General features: G+C 35.3%; 1 protein-coding gene across 5 annotated transcripts in view; it reads left to right on the forward strand.

Annotated features, from left to right (window-relative positions):
• Nucleotides 1–26,258, forward strand: part of LOC123678379 (protein dead ringer) — a 183,732-nt gene that overhangs the window by 57,405 nt on the left and 100,069 nt on the right. For 3 of the 5 annotated variants that reach the window (XM_045615385.1, XM_045615410.1, XM_045615403.1), the window contains exons 2-3: nucleotides 15,168–15,350; nucleotides 20,878–21,120. In XM_045615385.1, the coding sequence (XP_045471341.1) occupies nucleotides 15,168–15,350; nucleotides 20,878–21,120 (426 nt within the window). The remainder of the gene's footprint in view (nucleotides 1–15,167; nucleotides 15,351–20,877; nucleotides 21,121–26,258) is intronic. The other 2 variants (XM_045615398.1, XM_045615392.1) reach the window with 2 other exon arrangements.

Below are 26,258 nucleotides of genomic sequence, written 5' to 3' on the forward strand. Positions count from 1 at the left end.
ATTCCGTGTTGATTACGTTATCAGATCCATAAAAAATTCAACCAAAATATCGGAAAAAAAAAACATAATTCAGTGGCAACAGATCACATTGAGATTTGGCAAGTAAATTATAATATTACAATTTCAAGCAAAATTTCGTGGAGCTCAAAAGCTCCTAACTCACATCGAGGATTTACCCATTTTTTTAATTTATGAGAGCTTTCAAGATATTCTGACCGACATCAGAAGTGTTATACCCAGGAGGATATTTTTTCATTTTAATTTCGTGAAAAGTATTTTAAAATATCACTTCGATGGATGTTTCAATTCAGACCGAAAATCTACCTAGTAAAGACCGAAAAGATGAAGACCTACTAAATTCCATGAAGCTATCTTCAACAATTTTCACTTCTTGGATAAAACAAATACCAGAAAAGGGTTCATCGCCAATATTTGTTCACGTGTATTCTAGCCCAGAGCCTTAATTCAACAAGTCTTAAGGTCCGATATCGTAATTTCGAATGTTCTGTCGTCCTCTATCAATCTAATGTTTATACAGTCCCATCGCTATTACAAGGGACACGCATTTCAGATTATTTATATAATTGATGTACCTGACCTTCTAGAATCACTCAACTAAACTTGATATCTTCGAATGCTTGGTGCTGTTTATCAGCATTAACAACCACTTGTTCTTCCCCTCATTATTCAACTTTTTGACAAGTGGTATCTTGATGGTATTATCGGTTATCGATTGGTGAATATTTCAAATATCCGGTGAAAGTGAACTTTGATCTTTCGGGATTGTTATTGGCACTGATAAAATGTTGAATAACTCGAGGAATTAATTGTGTCAGTGAATTAAATGTCAACATAGATAAACTTTAAAAATATAAATGAAATTATAATAATATAGATGAAACTATATACATATTGATGAAATTATGAAAAAATATAGATTAAACTAAGATTTTGGATAAAACTGGAAAAATATATACATATAATACTACTAAAAGTATAAATAAAATAGAGATAAAACTATGTAAATAAACTGTAGAATAATATGAATATCTGAAAGAATAAATAAACATGAAAATATAGGACAAAACAAAATAATTACGATTGAATAGATTCATTACTTATCTTCAGGGGTAAGTTTCTGTTATCAATTGTATTGTATCAAGAAATTCGAGTATTTTTCTTGAAGATTCTGCCTCACATTTCAACATAGTCTTCAGATTATTATCGTTGCATAATTCTTAATTCGTCACGAACCTCTTAAAATTGAGAACAATCGACAATGAAGTATTATTATTATTTTAAAATTGAACTTATTTATGATATCCTTCATTTAAATGATAAGAAAGTATTTTGCTCAAGGTTGGCACTACCAGGGACATCACTTTTTTTCTTGATTTTTTTTTATGGGCCCGCCCATTGGACATTTACCCAGGTTCAAGTTGATTAATATATAATTTTTATTAGACATGCTCAACATCCATGACCTAGCAGGGATTCGAACCCGGTACCCTCGGCACCACAGTCAACCTCCCAGTCGACCATACTACCGAGGTAGTCTTTTTTTCTTGATAGTACCAAGCTTCAAAAGATGGGTGTCAAAATAGAGTTAGCTGTAGAACTACAAAGGTTAAACCATCAACAATGAATATTACACAACGTTATTGGATCGATTGTGCGCAAAAATTAGGAAATCACGTCTTCAAATATAAGAGAAAATATTCTTGCCTTGTCGAGATAATCTTTGTCACAAATTGATAAAAAAAAAATTGGAAAAATTGCGCTTCCAGCTGCTTGAACATCCAGCTTTTTCTCTAGATCTGGCCCCAAGTACTTACTGGCTTTTTACAGACCTCAAAAGAATGCTCCAAGAAAAAGGTTGAAGCCTATTTGGAAAGCAAAGACGAATCTTACTGCAGAAAAGGTATTAACAAGATAGAGGAACGTTAGAGTCATGAAACACTTTTGAAGCTGACTATGTTGACGAATGAAGTCGAATTCAATACATTGAGTTTTTACTGTGTGGGCCCGAGACTTATTGTAACTTACTGTAGTAGGGGATTCTTTGAGAGAGAAGAACGAGGAACCAATCAGAGTAGATATTTTAATTCCGAACAAATAGATATTCTATCAATTATTAGAAAAAAAAACCGACTAACTACGTTGGTAATAATTGAAATTCCATCGGTGCAACCAACTAGATTCTATATTTCAATTAATCTTAACGACTTCAAAGCATCGCATTCAATAAATTTTATGTTTTGGAACAATATTGAATGTGGAGTTACAAGGAGGGCGCTTTCAGCCTTCTAGATTTTATCTGCCGGTTTATGTTCGCCATTTTGAATATTTGCGGTAATTGCAATTGCAATCGTGATGTTGAAATTTGACGTGCAAACTTCGCTGCCTGCCTCATCTGAATTATTAATCTCGCATTTATTTTTCGCATGAAATTCGTGGCACGCAAAGCTGTCGCTATTATTATTTTATAATTGCATCGAAAACACGGCGGCAACCTGCCGATGGAAAAATAAACGATGTTTTATGCTGACGCGGAAGGAAATTAAATATCGAATTTCAATCATTTCGTTTTTTTCGTATATCTACGGTTTTCTTTTTTTTTTACTGTTCTGTAGATATTTTCAATGTTGCTCCATTGTCTTGGGGGATTTTTTTTTATTTATGTCAGTGACATGTTATAATGACATGTGATATTTTTGTAATACTAATTTTTGTAATTTTTTGGAATACAATCCGTATAAATTTGTGGGAGACATAAACATAGATAGAGGGAGCATATGCCATTTTCATTAAGCAAATTTTGTCCCCAACATGAACTATCAAATTTGACATGAAGCGCGCGGAAATGAAAACATATCAGTGATAGGATATTTCACTCAATTCGCGAGGACAGGAGTGATTTTTTTGTTGACATTGGCCATAGATAGCGAGGCGATGGTTGAAGAAAATTCCAAATTTCTAGCTCTTTTTGTTATCGTTGTTATCGTGTTTAGGTACAGCTGGTAGACCATTCCTGGATCAAAATTCGAAAAATGGCAGATATCGTGACGAAATGAATAAAAATTCGAACAATATCTACACTAATTAGTTAACCTCGGTCAGTTATCAGCATTGTATGACGATGGATCAAAACAATCCATGTATCCAAGAACTTCTATCTGACTATTCCTGATGAATGACTATTATTGAAGAATGATTACACATATCGTTGAGTTTCTATATTTACCTGAATAATTATTATCATTAATGGAATAACGGGATAAGGAGAATGATGTTTATTGTCTTATAAATGTTCAGAGTGGCTTTCCAGGAAGTGTTACTGATACACAACGAAATCACAATGACCAATTGCTGAAGAATGACTCACATAAGGCTTCTTGTTCAATAATTCCACTGAGAATTCGTTTATTTCGTACAACTGTTCATTCATCACACTTAAATAGATGGTATGATAGCTTCTACAAGGTGTTACCTATTTAATGCGAAAGTTTTAAGGAGATGAACCTCTGTCAACACTTAAAGAAGGTATTTCATGTAATCGAATTCTCTCATGCCTTTCCTTGAACAGTAAAACGCTTCCAAATGTGGGGAAAAATTCAAGGGGAGTAAAATTTTTTTGTCCTTGGATTCCAACAAATTGTTTACAAAATAATGAATCAAAATTAAATTGAACTTAAATTGTTTCAGTAGATTATTAATTTACCACAAAATTAAAAAACGCTTAAATAATTAATTATCAATTATGACAAATTACTTTTTTTTTCTTGAAACACCATAGCTGAAAACTAGGGATGTTTAAGACATAAAGGGTGTTTTTTAGAGCTATAGAACTTTAATTTGCAATAAAACAACGATGGATTATTCGATTGACATGAATTTTATTTATCCGTAAGATAATTTTTTGGCATTACATTTTGAATATGATTTCTGGCATATGACCGCCACGGCTGGCTCGGATGTAGTCTAATCTGGACGTCCAATTTTCGCTGACTTTTTCCAACATTTGTGGCCGTATATCGGCAATAACACGGCGAATGTTGTCTTCCAAATGGTCAAGGTTTTGTGGCTTATCCGCATAGCCCCACAGAAAGTAGTCCAGCGGTGTTAATTCACAAGATCTTGGAGGCCGATTCACAGGTCCAAAACGTGAAATTAGGCGGTCACCAAACGTGTCTTTTAATAAATCGATTGTGGCACGAGCTGTGTGACATGTTGCGCCGTCTTGTTGGAACCACAGCTCCTGGACATCATGGTTGTTCAATTCAGGAATGGAAAAGTTAGTAACCATGGATCTATAGCGATCACCATTGACTGTAACGTTCTGGCCATCATCGTTTTTGAAGAAGTACGGACCAATGATTCCACCAGCCCATAAAGCGCACCAAACAGTCAGTTTTTCTGGATTTAACGGTGTTTCGACATACACTTGAGGATTAGCTTCACTCCAAATGCGGCAGTTTTGTTTGTTGACGTAGCCATTCAACCAGAAGTGCGCTTCATCGCTAAACAAAATAAAATGGACGTGGTGCGCGATACGTATTCCGCACAGAACCATTATTTTCGAAATGAAATTACACTATTTGCAAGCGTTGTTCAGGCGTGAGTCTATTCATGATGAATTGCCAAACCAAACTGAGAATAAATCAATTGACAGCTGTTAAATCGGTCGCCATCTTGAACAGTAATGCCAACTTGAAGTGATATACCTCGAAAAAAAAACACCCGTTATATTTATGTGAATTTCTTTTCGTAAATTCCCCTAATTATCAGCATCTTATTGTGGAATACCCTGAACAGATTACATTATTTTTTTCCATTCCCAATAAAATTATCTGTTGGTGAATATTTGTTACTGTAATTGGAGAAAGAGAAGTCTTAGTAGCAGGGACTATTTACCCTTTCTTATTCTTAATCGATAAAATAGTGGATGTATTTCGATACCAGGTGATAGATTTCAAGTCTTCCACGACAATCTGAGAAGGATTAAGGAACACGATACTATTATAGAAAAGTAAGGAAGTTAAGCCTTCTGAGGTTTAATTTCGATTCAATTCGTCTGTGTAATGAAACAAAAATACAGGGGTAAGGATTGGAATTTATCGATTCACCGTTTATAGGTCTATGACTTCTCTCGATCTATCACCTATAGATTTTTTGCGTGTTTTTTTCTGGAAAACTGCGGCTATAATATTTTTTAATTTCAGTCGAGAGCGTTCTTGAATGATTGGGTTCGAGTTGCTGATGAAGCATTGGAGGACACAATCAATTATGTCCGGTCACTCCGTTCAAAAATTCTTGACGATAGCTTCACCAGAGCTACAGAAAATTCAAGCACTATATTCCAGTGGTCCAAGTGGGTTGAGATTGTGCATAAAATAACAACTTCAATTTTTATACGAAATATTGTGTTTATCGCGTCTTAAGAATCATAAAAAATTCAAGCAAAATATCGAAAAAGAAACCAGGAAAGCACTAGCCTGTCAAGAGATTTTGAGCGATAAGTTTCCAATGAAGGGACATATACAAACTTGAACTTTTCAAAGTTGATTCGTGTCTCGAATGCTGCAGTTAAGTTTGTTAATGGGTGAAATCCGACTAGGGGTTCCGTTCGAAATTTCTGTTAATTTCAAGAATACAGGGTCGATCTAGATCTCAAAGTAATAAACATAGATAGAGGGAACATATGTCATTTTCAGTAAACAAATTTTGTCCCCAACATGAACTATCAAATTTGACATGAAGCGCGAATTTGTCCATAAAGAAACGCACTTCTTATGTCCCATAGTGAATCAAAGTTTCATATCAACTCAAAATATATTGAGATGAATACCTAAATATATCAGAAATTCAGAAATCCAACCTCAAGCGCGCCAAACGACGGGAAACAACCGATGACACTAGGAGAGCAAAAGTTACCAAACCTTGGATTTCAGCAGATAAATACAGAAAATAATAAATATTCTGCTTATTATAAATTCGACAATTAAGAAAAATATCGGATGCCAAATATTCAAATTTGCATATTTGATCGGGAATCACCCAAATAAATATATTTCATTTAATATAATATACATTCATTATGATTAGTAAAATTGTGGATATGAAAATATATCACAATCCAAGGACGTAATCTAACCATGTTGGGGACATGTAAAAATTGCGTATACTCCCTCTATCTATGTTTATTACTCTGAAATCCAGATTAAAACTGATATTTAGATGTTGAATATCAATTTCAGACCTCGTGCGAAACCATAGAAAAGTTTTTGAAGAATCTCGAAAAAAATCACCCAATATCACAATTTATGTGACACAAAATCACGAAACCAAGGATTTGAGATTAGGGAAGTTGATATAGAATGCCAATTCAAGCTCTATTCAAAATTTCAAGCTAATCACGTCATGAGAACCATAGAAAATGCAAAAAGAAGATTGTGACAAAAATGTCCACGTGATTACAGGTCCGATCGAGTTGAAAGTATGATGCATTAGAATTTCGTAAAATTATTTCTCTAATTCTGTGGTTATTCCGTTCATTCTTCCACATCTTGTAGAACAAAATCGTGCGAGAATATATCAGAAACGCACAGTTTTCATGGTTATATTTTATCATTATATGTTGGTACTCCGAACTTTCCGCCACGGCTTTATCTGTCAATTCATCAAATTGCCTTAAAGAAATCAGTTCTGCCAACCAACATTTTTCAATGCAAAAATCACTAAATTATATTTATGGAAATATTTCATTAATTTCAATGAAAATGCAATGAATTAGAGAAAATAATGTATAATACTCGTACAGAAGGCTCATTCTACCACTCGTTCATTCCAAAACTCGCCACTTCGTGGCTCGTTTTTGAATTTTGAACTCGTGGAAGAATATCAATGCCTTCTGCACTTGTATTATAAATAACTATTCTCCTCTAATCCTCTCCAATCAAAAATGTTCAAGTTGAAAACACACAAAACGATAAAATGGACTTCTGCTCATCCAAAACGTACCAAAGTCGGTCTCGATACCGTAAAAGAAAAACCTCTGGTATCAAGTGCCCAAAAATAGATGCATTCGACTATCTTTCACGGTCAATAATCAAATAAAACCTTGGGACGTTAATGCACATCGGCTTCGAATTAATAAGATGACATCTCTCTGCTCGGACTCGACCCTATTTGTGTAAATATTGTCTTAGCCACCTTCTCTCTGCTTTCTGTAGCTCTCCGTTTTGTATGCAGAGGATCAGGAATGAAACAAGGGTGGTCTGTATTCGATTTCCACCGTAAACACACCCTGAATTTGTGTGCAGGCCATTGTGAGTCTCGGTTGGCGTCAACAATCTGTGACGAAATCAAGATATGGTTTTATATTGAAGGTTGGAGTCGATTTCGGATGTGGACCATATTTAGCGTAGGGGGGGTGTCTTTGATTTGAATGTTGAGGACGATGAGATTAGTTGGGAATACTTCACAGGGTGATATTAGATTGTATAGGTTTTTTGTTTCCATCGTTCGAGAATTTTTTTGTGTCGTCTGAATGAAAATCCTTGTTTTTGCAAGGGTGTAGATATGGGGGGTACTGGGAGCAATCATTTCTTCATTAGAGCTAAATTTCTTCCCTTGAGCATTATTTTCAGGTCAGGATAAATATAAAGGATGTTTTTTTAGAGCTATAGAACTTTAAATTGCAATAAAACAACGATGGATCATTCAATTGACATGAATTTTATTTATCCGCAAGATAATCTTGTGGCATTACATTTTAAATATGATTTCTGGCATATGACCGCCACGGCTGGCTCGGATGTAGTCCAATCTGGACGTCCAATTTTAGATGATTTTTTCCAACATTTGTGGCCGTATATCGGCAATAACACGGCGAATGTTGTCTTCCAAATGGTCAAGGGTTTGTGGCTTATCCGCATAGATCAATGACTTTACATAGCCCCACAGAAAGTAGTCTGGCGGTGTTAAATCACAAGATCTTGGAGGCCAATTCACAGGTCCAAAACGTGAAATTAGGCGGTCACCAAACGTGTCTTTCAATAAATCGATTGTGGCACGAGCTGTGTGACATGTTGCGCTGTCTTGTCGGAATCACAGCTCCTGGACATCATGGTTGTTCAATTCAGGAATGAAAAAGGTAGTAATCATGGCTCTATACCGATCACCATTGACTGTTACGTTCTGGCCATCATCGTTTTTGAAGAAGTACGGACCAATGATTCCACCAGCCCATAAAGCGCACCGAACAGTCAGTTTTTCTGGATGTAACGGTGTTTCGACATACACTTGAATATTAGCTTCACTCCAAATGCGGCAGTTTTGTTTTTTGACGTAGCCAATCAACCAGAAGTGCGCTTCATCGCTAAAAAAAATAAAATTGACGTAGTGCGCGATACGTATTCCGCACAGAACCATTATTTTCGAAATAAAATTGCACTATTTGCAAGCGTTGTTGAGGCGTAAGTCTATTCATGATGAATTGCCAAACCAAACTGAGAATAAATCACTTGACAGCTGTTAAATCGGTCGCCATCTTGAACAGTAATGCCAACTTAAAGTTATATACCTCGAAAAAAAACACCCGTTAGAAGACTTGTCTTGGTCATAGGAGATTTTAGTTGAGGACGTTCTTTTTTAATTTCTGCACTCAATGGATCCAATAACCTTTGTCAAGATAGACAATGGAAAATATACCATGCACAACCTGAAATTCGGATGCCATAACCTTGACAGCAAATTTTTGAGATTTTGATGGCTTTCACTGACTACTTTCCACCCAGATTATGCTCTCATTGACTCAGGATTGTAATCATAAATCCATCTTTCATCCATTGGCTTACATAGGGGTAAATCTTTACTTCCGCCGTTTTTTCCAAATTCAAAGTTTTGTCCATCGCTGGCCACTTCTTTCACCCATCTTTCGGGCGCTAATTCTTGTTGAAATTGACGAGAGTCTTGATCAATTCTGCATCTTCGAAAACCCTCTGTCTTCCACCGCCATGCTGGTCTTCGACGTCAAAATAACCGTTCTTCAAGCGTTGAAACCACTCTCGGTACGTTCTTTCGCTAAAAGTGGTCTCACCATAGGTATTTGAGAGTATTCAATGAGTGTCAATCGCGGCTTTCTTCATATTAAACCAGAAAATTAAAACCTCCCGCAATTGACGAGAATTTTGCTAGTAAGCTGACATGTTCAATCGAGAATAACTTTATGATGCAGACACAAATCGACTATAATTTCGATGGCGTTATGTTAACAAATACCTAAGCTTATTGTATGACATCTACGATCTATTTATTTCGACTACCACTTAATAAATAAAATTTTCACAAAACTACCTATTAACAGAATGTTGGAGATACCTAGTTCTATAATCAATTTGAGAAGAAATGATTTCATTCTCCTAAACGAGAAAAAAAGAGGTAACTGAAAATCCAGTATATCTTTATCATGCATGTAAAGTTATGTCCCCGCTTTTAAACCTAAAGCAGATCTATGAAGATGAACGCCATTGGCCTCTCCAACCTGATCGAAGTTTCATAGGCGTGCAATTGATTCCATTTCACCAACAGATGAATGTAAAAACATAATATTAAAACATGCTTTGTCCAAAAACCTAGACCAATTTTTTATTTTGAGTCTTTGTACTCTTGTTCACTTGTAGCATTCACTTCTTGTATATTCTCTTTAATAGACATTTCATATTTTGTTATCAATTTGTTGCATCCTATCAATCATACTGGGTAAGCTTGTCATTTTGAAATTTTTCATATCGGCTTCGCAGAAATAATAACAACGTTCATAAATATCATGGAATTCATTTATTTATGTGAGAGTATTGAATATATTATACTTTATCATACTGCCAAGGTTGTGAATTTTGAATATAACCTAGATCGAATTGCAAATTATAATTAGTTCTATTGAATCTACAATTTTTCTTTGATACCTTATCACTTCCAACGTTGTCTGATTAAAACGAAATCTTTAAATCTCACTATTTCCAACAGTGAATCCTTTCGCAATATACCTTTCCACAAGATACCTGATATACGTAACATGAGAACGCAATCTTGAGTTTTCTTGTAGATTTAAATAAGGGAATGGAATTCACTTAGAAGAGTTCCGTTTAATCGATATGAGTTAGCAACGCAATACTGTCGTGATTTATCCATTCTAATCCAATTTAATTAAATTGCATTATGTGTTATTCCGATTCTCTAATTGAATAAGTTATCATAATATTGCACAGATTTAAAATTCAATAAACGACAACGTTGGGTTTTTGCCAAGCCTCTTTATCATTCTATAACTCATTGAACTTTCATTGTCGAAAAAGAAATCTCCAAAATTTTCAGTTCCTAACCTAACCTAACCTATCCTATTAATTAACTTAGAAAAACAGAAAACACGTTTTTAATATTGAAATCCATCCCTTCTTGAAGAAGTTTATCTCTGTATCACTTCCGCCCTTATTCTAACCATGGGCGCCCGCAGGGGGGGGCCAGGGGGGGCCATGGCCCCCCCTGAGATTTTGATTGCCTCATTTTTCAGCACAACTCCCTCAATATTACTTTCTCAATCCAAAGGACAAGGAAAAAAGGAAAGTGATGGATTCACAACAATTTTCCGATTTTGAATGGAATTACTATACATATAATCCATAATCGGCAGAGGTATTTTTTGAATTGAGCACTTTTTGGGGAAGAAAAATCATGGAATCGAACGCACTCCATGCGTGTCAATTTTTTCATAACTTCATCTTATATATGCTCTCATATTGTCTTTAATATATGAAAGTAAGAAAAAAGTGTTGGAGAAAATAGAAAAAAAATTAACCGATTATAACAACAATAGTTTTTTGCGGAACTCACGATATGCCTATACGAGAGAGAAACCAAACTCTGGCAATTTTAGTGATCTTTCGAAATTCGGAGTAGACGCTGGTGACAAAGATTTAGAGATCCATTTATTCAACGCAGCTGGTAACTCGAAATATACTTCTCACAGAATCAAAATGAGATCATTCCAATAGCTGGGCATGTAATAATAATGTAGAAGAAGCAAATTCTTCGAAATATTTCAATGTAATGGATGACGAGTCTGCTGATATTTCTGGACATGAGCAGTTATCCATTGGAATACTATATGTACAATAGCAAAATGAAAATTTTGCAGTGAATAATGAAGAGTTTCTTGGATTCGTACAATTGAACAAATTGAATACTGATTGCATAGCTGCTTCAATCCTTGAGTTTATAGAAAAATTTGTTTTGAATTTGGGCAAACTTGTAGCACAAGGTTATGATGCATGCTCAACAATGGCTGGTGGAATTCAAAAGATCATAAGACAAAAGAAGAAAGTAATTTATTTCCATTGTGCCTCCCATAGGTTGAATTTAGTAATAAATGACATCTGTAAAATTACTGAAATTCGTAATATCATTGGCACCGTTAAGGACATTATAGTCTTTTCTCGAGAGAGTACTTTAAGAAGAAATCTGATTCCAAATATTCCTTTGTTTTGTGAAACTTGTTGGTCAGCTGAATATGAATCTTTGCGAGTTTTCTCTGAAAACTACATTCAAAACTCTTCCTGCTATGAAATCTGGAGAAATTTCAATGAATTCTTCAACAACAAAAGGAGCTGCTCAGTTATGGGCTGCAATAAACTCTTTCACTTTTGTGGTTTGTTTGACGGTAGCAAGTAAATATTGAAACCAATAGCAAATACACTACAAGGTGTTCCTATTAATTTTGTGGATGTTCACCGTGATATGAATATAATTATTGAAATATGTGGAAAACATCGCTCCGATGATGTATGCTTCACAGAAATTTTTCCAAAGCATCATCTATTGCTCAGTCTCGATATAGAGATTGGAAAACCACGAATTTGCGTTAGACAAATGTACAGATCTAATTATGAAGCAGATTCAGCTGAAGATCACTTCAAAAAATCCATATTCATCCCATATTTAGATCATTTGATTTCTGCCCTTGAAAAGAAATTCTCGAAAGAACATGTAATGCTTTTTTCTTTGTTCAATTTTCTGCCAAAGAATTCAAAATTACTATATATTGAATCTTCTTTTTAATTCTACACAGCCCTGCCCCCCTCTTATGAATATAGAAATAGAAAAAACGGAATACTGATATCGCCTACGACAATAATTTTCATTTTGCCCCCCCTGAGAAAAATTTCTGCGGGCGCCCATGATTCTAACCTGAAAATAAATCCCTAAATTGGCAATCTGACATTGAGTGATACATTATAAATTAGCTAAAGTACCAGTCTCATGTGTCTGATGGTAGTGGTACTCTAGTCAATAGGAAACAATTGACACCGGGAGACCCAAGAAGCAGGGGATCAAAATTGGCGCCTTGTCCACATCTGCACAATGGTCAAAAGATTTGGACAGGTTCGGCTTTTAGACGACAAGCCCAATTTGATGATGTTTTTTCATTTTTTATTCTGAAATACTTTTTCTAAAGGGTTTTTCCTTTGAAATGTACAATCTGTAATAGTTATAATGCCAACAGTGTGCTTTCTTTGACATTTTATCATAGCAAGATTTTTCCTATTGAAAACCGTATATCATACAGATGATTAGAGGCTCAAAGGATAAGTCCTATAAACGCTTTGTTTTCGAGATTGTCCTACTTTTTTCTGAAGATTATACCAGTTTATCGAATCTTTATCAATCTTCGCTACAGATTGGTTTGATATGTACAGGGTGGGAAATAAGCGAGGTAAGCGGCTATATCTCAGGATCCACTCATCGAAGAGACTTACGGTGAAAAATTTTAACACTAAAGTTTACAAGAAAACACACTGGAAATTGTTTTGAAGTTCATACCTCTACCGCTAGGGGGCGTAATAGCTATCGTTGAGTAGAAATTGAATTTTTTCGAAATTAACTCCAGAACGCCTGAAGCTATCGCTTTTCGACCTTTTGGTTTTTTCATACAAATTTGATGGGATTTCCGTTTCTGTCAGAACTTAAAGACACAATTTGGTTTTTCAGTGCATTAGTTGAAGAATATCTCCTTTCGGCCATAACTTCTGAACGCCTGAAACTATCGCTTCGCGACCTTCAGGTTTTTTCATGCAAATTTGATGGAATTTCTGTTTCTGTTAAGAAATCCCTATGATTACATTTGAAATTTCGGAGTAAAATGAACAAAACAATAAACTTCTGACTTAGCGCCTTCTATCGAAAGCAGCAAAAACGAATTCATCATGAGAATATTTTGTCCTCAATCAACAAGATATTATTTCTCAGACGAGATCTAATTTGCTGAAAAATGTTGAGCCAAACTGAAGTTACAGTCATTTCAATCAGTCAGATTTCTCCCTTTCCCCTACCCTTATTTGATGTCGTAAATTCGAAAGTGACAATTCAAAAAGATAGAGAATTTTCCAAGGATTACAGTGATGACAAGTTTCTTCAACTTCATATGAAACATTTTCGAGTAAAATTCATTTTTCTACTCGACGATAGCTATTACGCCCCCTAGCGGTAGAGGTATGAACTTCAAAACAATTTCCAGTGTGTTTTCTTGTATACTTTAGTGGTGAAAATTTTTACCGCAAGTCTCTACGATGAGTGGATCCTGAGATTTAGCCGCTTACCTCGCTTATTTGCCCACCCTGTACAAAAACTTATGATTGATTTATTCATTAATCAAGAATCGGTAGCAAATACGATAAAATTACAAGGAACTAAAGAGTGAAGTATTGGACCTGAGTTTTTTTTTAATTTTTTCAAACTACCAGTGGTCCAGCAAAAAAGTTTTGGAGGAAAGAAGCGGACAGTGTTCCAGAAAAAAAAAATTTACACTGTATATTTGCATTTATAATTGGCATATCACATGGTGAAAACGCTAAATATCAATTTTTATGCCAAATTTCCAATTTAGATGCACCCTGTATTCCTAGAAAAAGACTAAATCGAAAAACAATTCTGAGCCTTCGAATTAAAAAGATTCCAGCCTTTTGGGCCAGTGCGTCCCTGCATTCGAGCAATAAACCACCACATGCGAAGTGATCGGAAAAAAACCACGATATCTTGTGGAGTGTATCAATGAAAGATGTTGGCCGCCTGCCCGGTGCGTTCTCAGAATAAGGGTTGGTGCCGGTCATCCCTCTTTTACTTGAAATTGATTGTCGGCTGCCTCATTGTTGGATCTAACAAAAAGGGCGTTTACTTGCCTTTAAATGGCAATGCTCGAAATTGATGAAGTGTTTCTGATCGGCTTGGGATTCGGCCCATTCTCGTTTTTATTTGAAAAGGGATTTTTGTCTCGGATTCCGACTTAATACGTCCGGTCTAGGTCTTTTGCAATTATTTCGTCAAACAATAACGTTAAGTTGCCTGTTGAGTTGATAGAAATTAGTTTCATAGCGTCTGGAGGATATTTGAGAAGATTATTGGCCCTTGAATCATCCTTGCGGAACACCTTTCGAATTATAAATCTGTTTGCTCATATTAGTATTAGGGAATTGGGGATTCTTCTTACATAAAAGACTTTTATGTTATTATTTTTGATTGAATTGAGGTTAACCTTGAGATATTGGGAATTATCTGCCCAGTTTCGCAGATATGACAATCTGAAAATGAAATTTCATATTGAAATTGAACTCAGAATGGAAAAAAATGAGAGACTATTTGTATTTACTAGATTTAGATCAGATTTTGTGAATGAATCGGTTCAGATATCAGCTATATATTTTTCACGTGGAGAAAAATGATATTCTCTTTTATTCAGGTGGAAAGTTTTGTTGAATTCTCCACGATTTGTTGTCATTGTAATGAAGGAAAAAGTCGTATTTCTCACTTCCTTGTGGATAATTCAAATTCCTTGTGATAATTCAAAAGAATTATGTGAAGCAAGCAAAATATGTTGAGGCTATTTTTCAATTGATCTATCAGCTCTGTAGATCAACCGGTTTCGTAGATTTGCTGGCTAGGTAGATTTACCAACTTGTTAGATCTATCCGCTAGATAGATCTGCTGACTATGTAGATCTAACGATAAGGCACATCATGGGTAGTTTTACTATAACGTAATAGTACTTGTCTTCTCACGTATGATTTATCTGAGTTATTCCAAATTTTCTAAACTTCCACTTTTTCCCTTTTCAGTCTCACAATGAAGACGAGATCAGCGATGGTGATGACTCAATGAGAGACAACGATGAAGCTGACAGTGCCGAAGAGAACCGTATTCCACATAACAGCATCCTTGGAGATAACCACAGCATGCTTGCAGAACATGGAGACGTTTTGTCCAAGCTGAAGATGCAAGTTGGAAGTATCAAACCTGGGGTAAGAGAACATTGATCTATCTCTATCATCCCTTCAACCCCTAGCTTATGCCACTAGTAATAAGAGCTATCACGTGCCATCTCAACACGTGTTTATTGTGGTCGCGCACCTTTTCAAACCCTAATTTTCTACCTACGTCGACTCTTCAGTTGAGGGTTTGATTTTACGCCTATACCAGGTGTCTATTTCGTGAAAGTTTGAAGGCCGTGATATTTTATTGCATTCAAAGTGACACAATGGATGACAACTGTTCTTCCACTTAATTTTGGCTTTCGTTATCGGGATTTTGTCGATTCTTTCTCATAAAAAACTTACTTTTTATCTTTAGTCCCTACAAAATACATAAATGACCAAGCAACTGAATGTATGAAAATGGTTACTTGTTAATTTCTAATGTTGGTATTGTTTTTTGTAGATTTTTATGACCTTAAAAGCTGATCGGTAGACTCTGTATAACTTTGTTTCCCAAGTTATAGCGTGTTCAAAGTAGACGTAACGATAAAAGGTACAAATGTAATATGATAACTTTTGAACCAGAGGACATATTTGAATAGTGTTTTTGCTACTTTGCATTCAAGAGGGCTTTTCTTCATTGATCACTAAGTTTTTTTCAGGGGAATTTATCGTCTTTACTTATTGAGTTACATGACTAGAAGGAAATCGTTTCAGTTTAGCTGTTTTGCTCATACGATGTTGTATTTTTATTATTCGTTTATCATTTCGCTATTTTCATTGGAATATTGAAGGCGAAAACTGTCTCTCTGAAGTCTCTCTGCTCTGAAGTGGGCTTCACCCAGTATAATCGGTTCCAAAGCTGATATGGTAACTTTGTTCCTAATTGATTATTTACTATGGTCATCCATTTAAAGGCTTGTACGGTGTTTCGTGAGATGTCATCTTAAACATTTTCCAGTAAAGCTGTGCTAGGGTAAGGGTACTTCATGTTCAGTCTATGACGCAAGTATCTTAGAAACCCTTTTAGTTGATGGCAATAATAGATGATCCCGATTTAGAGTAGAGAGACTTGCTTGATAGTGTGACATTCAAGACTGTTGTTATTCTATTCTTTCGTCTTTAATATTACGATGATAACACCGAAATAATGAACGAATAATAATAAGACATATGTGCAGATCAGCTAAGCAGATACGTTTTCATGAATCATGCATGACTTATAAGTGAAGACGATATACCTTTACCCCTAAAAACTTTAAAAACTTGGCGATCAATGAAGAATAGCCCTTTTAACTAAAAAGTAGCAAAAAATCTAATCAAATGGATTCCCTGGTTCAAAAGTTTTGATAATATTACATTTTACCGGGCTACATATTTCTACTTTGAACACCCTATATAACATAGAAACCAGCGTTGAGCAGAGTCTTCTGAATAGCTTGTCTTATGGTCTATAAAAATCAATACTAATATTTGAAATTAACCATTTTCATACATTCAGGTGCCTGGTCCTTTATGTATATCGTAGTTAAAAGTCTTATCTATGAGAATGTCAATAAATGAAATAATATTTTTCTATACTGTCTAATAATCTATTGCACAGAACTATCATGTTTCTTGTAATAGTTTTCAGTTGATTAATCTTTCATGAGTCAGCTTATAGAAGTTTTCATAATGTTTTCAAACTAATTAAATTTTTTATTTTTCATTCCAAAATTGATCACACAGCTTTCATCAGCCTTCGTTATAATTGGAAGCAATATAGCCTCGATACTTATTGAACAGTGCTTCGAATCAAAATGATTTTATGTCTCTCGACTAAATTAATTTCTTCTCTCTATACCAGCTTTGTTCCATTGATTCCCAGTTTACGACATTAACGAAATAAAAAAATTCCTCGTAACTAAACCTATAAATATTTGAGAGAAACTAAGAATAGTACGATGACGATCTCGATCGATGTACATAAAAGCTATACAGCGATATTGTTAGAAACGGAATCGATGAAATTCAAGCCTTCTTGATCGCAATATCACGCTTTTTGAATGGGCCACGGTCTTCATCGATTCCGATTTAATAACTTTCTTCCTTTTGCACACGAAACACCGTGAAGAAACGTTTCCTGTTGTGGTCATAACGGCCTCAATCGATTATTTCTGAAATTTTGCGTTACAATCACGGATCGTTATGTTCAAATTTGTTTTCATTCAAGAGCAAAAGGAGTTAAACTTGGACGCTTTGAAAAAATTTAATCGACTACGACTACATTAAAATAACACTTATATCCATCCTGCACTAGTGGAATTTTAGAGGCAATTAATAAAGACGTCCAATCAAAGATTTATAAGTTGACCCTTTGGTGAAACCGAAAAACTTTAGAGAATCTTTTATATGAACAGCAATTATGAAATTTTTCACAACGATATTGAACGTTATAGACTAACGGCTGGTTTCTGAAAGGCCAATCAACGTAAAATTCAACTTGACAGTTGCCAATTCTATGGTCAAACGTCATTTGGGTTGCTGAAAGTGAGGTTAATTCATTTTATTTGAACATTCTACCACAATGTTCAAATATTACTCGTAAATTGTACGTTAAGCGTCATTTTGGGTTTCTAAAACGTATTTTTATTTTCAAGTTATAAGCTCCAGATAACATAGATTAGTTAATTTTACACTGTACAACATTGGATTTGACATCGCTGTTAAGTTGAAAGTTGAATCAGTTGAACGAATATTTGATCAGTCTTTCAGAAACCAGGGGTTAATCTCTAAACATTACTTGACATTTTCAAGTTTAATTTTTAAATAATCATCTCTAAGAAATTGTGTATCTCATTATAATACTTGTTAATAATAATAATTACATTTTATTTTAATTTTAGAAAAATCTTCTATTTGTAGTTAAGAATTTCTAAAAAGTGTTAATACATTTTAGAAAATTCAATTCTTAGAACACATTTGAAGGAGAAGCATAAGTTTATTTCCTATCAAAAAATTCTTAGTTACTCTTTACAACTGTACTAAACTTAACTTAGTTAACAACACTCGGGTAGATTATTTCATGTTGTACTTATTAACCTAAATTTAATCAAACAAGAGTAAAGTCTGGGACCTAAGATGACAGCTGCTGAACAGGTACGTGTTTTTGTTTAGGACAGAATTTTTGCTCCAAATTTTTATTCCAAAAGCATAACGCAAATATATATCAAATATTCTGCTTCAGTATACCAGAAGAGAATTAGATATTTCAGTCAAAAACAAAGTATTCTATAAGCGTGAAGAACACTTTTCAGAAGAGGAATTTGGTCGCATTTTGAAACTCAAATTGAGAATAAAAAGAAATAGATATCAATAGATCAAGACCACAGGCTCTTGAAAAACTATCATTTCAAGCAAAATTTGGTCAGCTCAAGTTCAGCTGATATCGATGAACATCCTTAACCTTATAGCAGACCTTTAATACTTAGAAAAACTATTCATGAACTACTTGAACCATACAATTACTGAAGTTGATTTGTATTGCAAAGAGGGGCTCAATTGACGAAAAAGATGTTTGACATACGTAACTTTTGTTTTCCATTTGCTGCCTAGAATTACCGTTGTACTATTTGGTTCTTAGCTCGAAAATTAACAGGAAGAACACAATGATTAACAGATGATAGGACCGGTTTTCAAAAAAACTCTTTTTGGCCTTTTGATTGATCTCACAGAGCCCCAAAAGCATCGTATTAGAATCAAGGTAATATATCAGGCAACAGGAAAGTATAATCATATATGTATATGTATGTATGTTGTTGATTGGCACAATTGTACGAATTACTCTCGAGAACTTTTAGATGTGAAATGATCATTCGAGAACAAAAATGGTGTAACTCACAATTCATTGAATCAATGTGTTAGCAAAATTCAATAATGCCAAAAGGTTTTGAAGACGAAAAGGTATATTTGCATCTCTTTTCAATTTTATCCACATTTTTATCTGAATTTTTATATACAGATTCATTTGAAGGGATGTACCTACCCAACTGTTCTAACCTTTCGGCGTTCTTGCCGATTTTTACTTTCCAAAAAATAATTTTTTTCAACTATTGCTAGAAAATGAGTTACACTACGGGGAACGAACAGAAGAAAATCTTGATAAAAAGTAGTCTTGTGTTATATTCATATATATAAATTTATTTGGTAAATGGTGATCTCTGGTTGGTTAATTTCACAATGAAGGAAATAAAAGATGATACCACAACAATTATTATACAGGATGGTTCAAATTAAATGTCTAAAACTACAGGAGGTACAGAAAAATGGGTTTTATCCTCTAAACATTCCTGGGGAAATATTCAAGGAAGCACTGAAGGACATCCAAGAGGGTGTTAACGTGGTGATGTTGAAGAACATAAGATATGCTGACGATATGGTCATGTTTTTATAGACGGGGGAAAACCCTCTAAAAAATTAAAGATGCTAACTGGAAGAGAGTCAAGATTATGGCACATGTCTCTAAAAAAGACAAAGGTCATAATAATCTCAAAGACCAACATGGCTCTAGACGGCCAGTGCATAGAATCAGTGACCAAAATTAAATACTTGGGATGCTAGATAACTGATCATCTAAACCCAGACATCGAAATAAGATCAAGAAAAGAGTATGCTAGATCAGAATTTGAGCGAATGAAGAGACTTTTATGTAACGTATCGTTGGACATGAAAATATGTAATCTAATAGTTAAATTCTCTATTGCTCTATATACTCTGTTCTTTTATATGGGATGGACACTCGAGTTCGCAATTCTAAGGCGAATCAAAGTATTCGAAATGTGGGTCTTTCACAGAATGCTCAAGATAAAGGACCGAATGAGAGGGAGCTAGACAGTGTTGACGCAGATAGAGAGCTATCAACATCTATATTAAGCATATGATGAAGGAGTCATCAGTATCAATTGCTTCAGTTGATCATAAGGGACAAAATAGAGGGAACCAGGAATATAGGACCAGGAAGAAGACGACACTTCTGGATGAAGAATATATAAGAGACAGGGATAAATGTTCAAACGTTGGTTCACACCGCCCAAAAGAATGACGAATTTGCCATGGTTAATTATCGCCAATCTTCTCTAAAAGAAGCACTAAAAGAAGAAGTGTTGAAAACCTTCAATGTTATAGGGAACTTAATATTTCATTGTATTCCTACCCAAACATTTTTGGAGGTACTGATTTTTTCAAGGTGACAGATTCTATGAAAAATTTCACTCCAATATTGTTTTTGCTTCACAGCGATAACATTAAGATTGTTGAAGTTATAAGGGTTTGATTGAAAGGGAAAATTGTAATATTCGTTGATTCTGTAGTTAGACATCGAATTTGAACCACCCTGTACACAATTCAAGTAATGATAATTCCCAAAAAACCGGTGAGACCGAAATCTACTCCAAAAATGACAGTTCTCCATACAACGACCAGAACTACCCAAATTGAACAAAAGTTCTCAGTTCTCGAGAACTGGTATTCGATTCTGCCAATCTTCAAACACAACCCTGCGACCAGTTCTTTTCTTTAGTTCTCCACTTTGTTCCAGGAGGAGTTCGACATGCGTCAGCTAGAACGCCAACTGAACTTCACCAACATGGCACAGTTCCAGGAACGTTTCCAAGTACCTGCTCCCTTTCCCTTTCCTCACCCCGCTGCCGCCTTCCTGCCCCCAATGTCGCAGCCTCAGGCCGCCCAGCCCCCATCGTCTGCCTCCTCTCACTCGTCAGAAGGGAGCGCATCCTCCCAGACCACCTGGTCCTTCGAGGAGCAATTCAAACAGGTGCGTCAGGTAGGTCGTATTGTTGTTGTACAAATAGTCTGGTTGGCGACCCGACAAAAGCCTTAAAAAAGTGGCTTTTTGAAGGGTCGCTCGTGCCGGAATGTAGTAGTGGTAGTTTAGTTTTTAGTTTAGTGCTAGTTTGTTATCTGGAGGATTTTTTACTCCGGGTCTTTGTTATGTTCGATGTAGTTTTGGGTTGTGGGTGGTTTTGTTATGACGATTTGTGTTGGGTTTGGGTCGGATTGGGTGTTAGATAGAGTTTAGAAATTTATGGGTGTATCGAGTTTTTGCGCTGTCGATTCGTCGTAATTTTTGATATGCAGTGGCGACGGTTTGGGGCCCTGAAGAACTGTATAATTTAATTAAAATTTATCTACTCCTATTGAATTATGTATTCATTATGCAACCGCTTTTGAACAATTAATAGTATCTTTTAACAAACAGCGTGAGTTATAATAACTCACTACTATAACTCACTATAATAAATCGGAAAAGATGGATATGTGCTTCTATACTTCTCTGCTTCTATTCGATTGGCCGAAAAGGAACATTCCATTATTGTTATTGAGGGGAGGAATGTCCGAAGGAATGTCACTTTAATAATTTTGACGTTTTCAAATTGAGTTGATATCTAATTATTGGGAATGTTTTGCTGAAGACGATTGATTCAGATAGTGGAGATGAAATATTCTATACACATTACCAAAAGCAAACAGTTAATGTTACCATATAGAATTACTTGCCCGAAAAATATATAAAGGATTTTACAAAAATTTTCAAGATTGGTGTAGCAGTAAGATCATTAAGTCATCGTTTACAGGGAATTTTTTTGGTATATTTCAATGCATTTTTATAGGCAACTATTGAGGTTTTTCAATATAGTTCTATCTCTGTACTCTGTACTGAATTCGAGTTAGCCGAAGCTAGTTCAATTATGATTGGTGACACTAAGTTCCATCTCTCTTGTACTCGGGATCGAGCACATATGTTTATTTCCCGTTCCTTCTGTCTATATTCCAAGTCTGTATTTGTTTCTAAGTATTTATTGATATAGTCGTAGATAAAGTATAGTATTCAACTTGCAGTAATGGTCATAACTCACTTGATGAATTACAGCACGAGCCGCAGGCTTCATCTGCGTGAGTTATGACCTACATTACCGCTCGTTGAATAATATACTATTATTAAGTGATGAAAATTCATTTCAAATCAAAAATAACATGACAGTAAGTTTCATTAATTTTTACATTTTTAATAAATCAGTTATTGGGAATGTAAAAAGAAGAAAATGTTCAGCTACACAGTAGCTCCTTCAAATTTTTCATTTTGAATGAAAACGTAATGATAAATGTAAAATCTTATAATCTATTGTGTAGTGAGACGATTGTAAATTTAAATTTTTGATAACTGAGTTATTATAAAAATGTAAAATCTGAAGGAGCTATTGTATAGCGAAACAATTGTAATTTATAGAATTAAAAAGTTTGTTTTTTTGATTCAGTGGTTTTCGAGCATTATCCAAGACGAAGTAATTTATTAATTGACGATTTTTTTGGGAATTCCTACTGTAATTACGATGGCGTTTTGAGATGGCTTGTTGCGTCACTCTCAATGATCCTGCCAATTCTTGTTGCGTTTGACACGAGTCTTGACCAAGTAATGCCTCCAATTCTGCATCCTCGAAAACATTTTCTCTTTCACCGCCAGGCATTATTTCGTTTAAATCTACAAACGTATCCATATGGTTATGAGAGGTTTCATTATACATTTTATGTTGATAAATTTATCGGCTAATGTTGTATTTTTGTATAATATGTAGTATTTTTGATATTTCTCATATCGTATCTAGATTTAATGTTGATTATTATTACTTAAATAAGTTAACCCTTGCATTTGGAGCCATTGTGAAGTTTTTCATTAGGAATTATACAATTTGAAATAATCATAATGGCAAAACAGTGTGTTCTTTTTTCACATTTTTTTATGTTAGTTTTTCTTCGAAACTGGCTATTTGTTCATTTATTGCCCTGAAACCGGTCGAGATATTTAAATGGTAGGTAGTTATTGCGCATTTATCAACATGCTATCGAGAATTTTATGTCCATCATCTAATAATAAGTGATAAACATTTCAGAAACAAACTAATTCAATCTTTCCGTCAGTTGAACCCTTCAGAAACCGATCGTAGGTACAAATAGCATGAATATAACGTCAGTTATTCCCGTTTTGGGGTAAATCTCTCATCATCCCTCATCTTGTCACTTTATCGACAATAAAGGGGTGGCCCCATCATCCAGCTATTTTCGGCAACGTCGATCGGAATCGAACACGCGAAAATCAATTAAAATAGACGGTGCATGTGTCGTGGGGCCCCCCACCACCGTAAATTGATTTAGTGTATGCTACTAGATGATCTCTCGGGGGCCAGGTTCGCTTCGAAAACACATTAGAAACATATGGGTCCGATAATTAAGCCTTCGGAAACGGTCTAATTTAAAGTTAGATGTATAAATAGAAGACATGGGGGTTGCGATGACGATTGCATCGGCAGATAAAGTTCGAGATTATTCATCCTTACGAAATTCCTAGTGCTCGGGTTATTTCCAGGATTTGGGGATACTAAAATTGAAGGATTTAGGAGGGTTGGGAAGTTTTAACATATGGTTTGCTATTTTCTACATCTTGCAGGATATCGTTTATCGGGAGAAGGTAAATGAAAGCCAAAATATAGAATTTATTTCAGTAAAGTAACGTATGGCTCAAGAGTTTCGACACCAATTCCAAATGTATGAAAAAAATAAAAAAATTCGAGTAGACTTTGAAAAAAAAAGTCATTGAATGATTTGTCATTTTAAAGACAGTTCAGTAAACGTTATCAATTGGCTTATGTATTGGAGCAGTTTTTCGACTTCATATTTTGATTGGTCACCCTATATACATGGTGTTTCCAAATTAGAAGTGAACATCGGAAGTAGTGTTAGAAACTACTGAAGTAGTAGTTTCTCAATGTTAAATCAAGTTCTTGATAAATACTTGACTTGATATTGAAAAACTACTACTTGACTTGAACTTTAGTTTATTTCAAGACAAGCTCAAGTCAACTAGCTTGAATATCAAGTCAAGTGAATCCCTAGCTGAAATACTGGTATCGCTCTTGAAGGTAACGCCTTGATGAATAAAACCGAAATTTCAAGAAAAAATGTGTTGTTACTGGGCCCGTAACTTATTGAACGAACTCTTACGAGAGACGTCTTCCACATTCCTGCGTCAGGTCCGTTTATAGCCCTGCAGTCTCAAAACTGATCAAAGTAACAAACGGCTGAACTGCACAAGCGAACAAGGCAGCGCAACGCTATCCGGCATAATTTATTGCCAAGTCTGAATCCACACAATATCTGCAGCAAGCCGTCCGCCACACCGAGACCATGCCCAACAATGGTCGCTGGCATTATTTAATAATAATAAATCATCGTCGAGGTCTATAAAATACCAGATTATATTAAACGAAATTATACCGACGCTTCGAAAAAACCGACCAGTTTTTCGGCTACAAATTAAGCATCGACCAATCAATCTCGCGTCCGAGATTATGATGCACCGGTAATAACAGATTTGGACCAGGTTTATGTTCGCCTAACCTCCAAAATCGTTAAATATAACATAACTTTAATGGATCGATTGGTTACAGAAATTTAAAAAAAAAGTTCTCAAATGCAAAAGAAAATAATTCTCTGTCATCAAGACTGCTCGTTGTCACAAATCGATGAAAATCATGGACAAATTGAAAGAATTGCGCTTACAACTGCTTGCCCTTCCAGCGTATACTCTTAATCTGGCCCGCACTGGTTTTTTTGCAGACCTCAAAAGAATACTCTAATGAAGGCAAAGACGAATCTTAGAAGTTACAAGAGCGTTGATGCATCGCTATTGAAGGTGACGTTTTGACGACTAAATCGAATTTTTAAGAAAAAATGTGTTGTTACTGGGCCAGTAACCTATTGAACGAAGTGTTACGAGAGACGTCTTCCACATTCCTCCGACAGGTCCGTTTATAGCCCTGCAGTCTCAAAACTGATCAAAGTAACAAACGGCTCAACTGCACAAGCGAACAAGGCAGCGCAACGCTATCCGGCATAATTTATTGCTAAGTCTGAATCCACACAATATCTGCAGCAAGCCGTCCGCCACACCGAGACCATGCCCAACAATGGTCGCTGGCATTATTTAATAATAATAAATCATCGTCGAGGTCTATAAAATACCAGATTATATTAAACGAAATTATACCGACGCTTCGAAAAAAAACCGACCAGTTTTTCGGCTACAAATTAAGCATCGACCAATCAATCTCGCGTCCGAGATTATGATGCACCGGTAATAACAGATATGGACCGGGTTTATGATCTCCTAACCTTAAAAATCGACCGTAATTCGTGAACCGATGAAAATACGATCGTTAAAGACGGCGAATGGCATTAACTTAATATTATATCTGGACGCAGTTTCGGCTACGGGCCGCCCTTTGTGCTTTTTGTGTGCCGGTCGTAAAATCGACGGATGTGCACGTCCTGTATATACGGACTTCCAGGGGATTTCTCGTCTCGGGTTTCGGACTGCTAAATTGTATCGGCCAGGAGTAATTTATGTCTAGATGGCGGTGTTTCCATGAATCGATCGGGCTGCTGAAGTGCGTGTTATCAAATGGGCAACACACGTCGACACAATGAGAGGCTTTGGTGAAATATAGGCATTTCATAAATGAATTATTTGACAGTAAGGCGGCAGATCTAAAGGGTTTTCCAATAGGAATCATACAATTTTAAATGTTTATAATGGCAACACTGTGTCAGTATCCAGTAGGTTATGTCATTTAATTATGTAAAGATATATACGCTTCAGAAAAAAAAAATTTTCTTGAAGATCTTGAAAGATCTTCCTGTCTGTCCAATATAAACCATAGGGCAATCATTACAGGTTAACTTGTAGACACCGGATTTATTTTCTTTCTCGGTTTTATCTTTATTGTGGTTTATATTGGACAGACAGGAAGATCTTTCAAGAAAAAGATAAACGAACACCAGAAGAGTTATACATCTGATAGTTCGTTCTCAACTTATGCAAATCATTAAAAAGAATGAAATCACACC

Source organism: Harmonia axyridis, chromosome 1 (genome assembly GCF_914767665.1).
Source record: "Harmonia axyridis chromosome 1, icHarAxyr1.1, whole genome shotgun sequence".
NCBI lineage: Eukaryota > Metazoa > Arthropoda > Insecta > Coleoptera > Coccinellidae > Harmonia > Harmonia axyridis.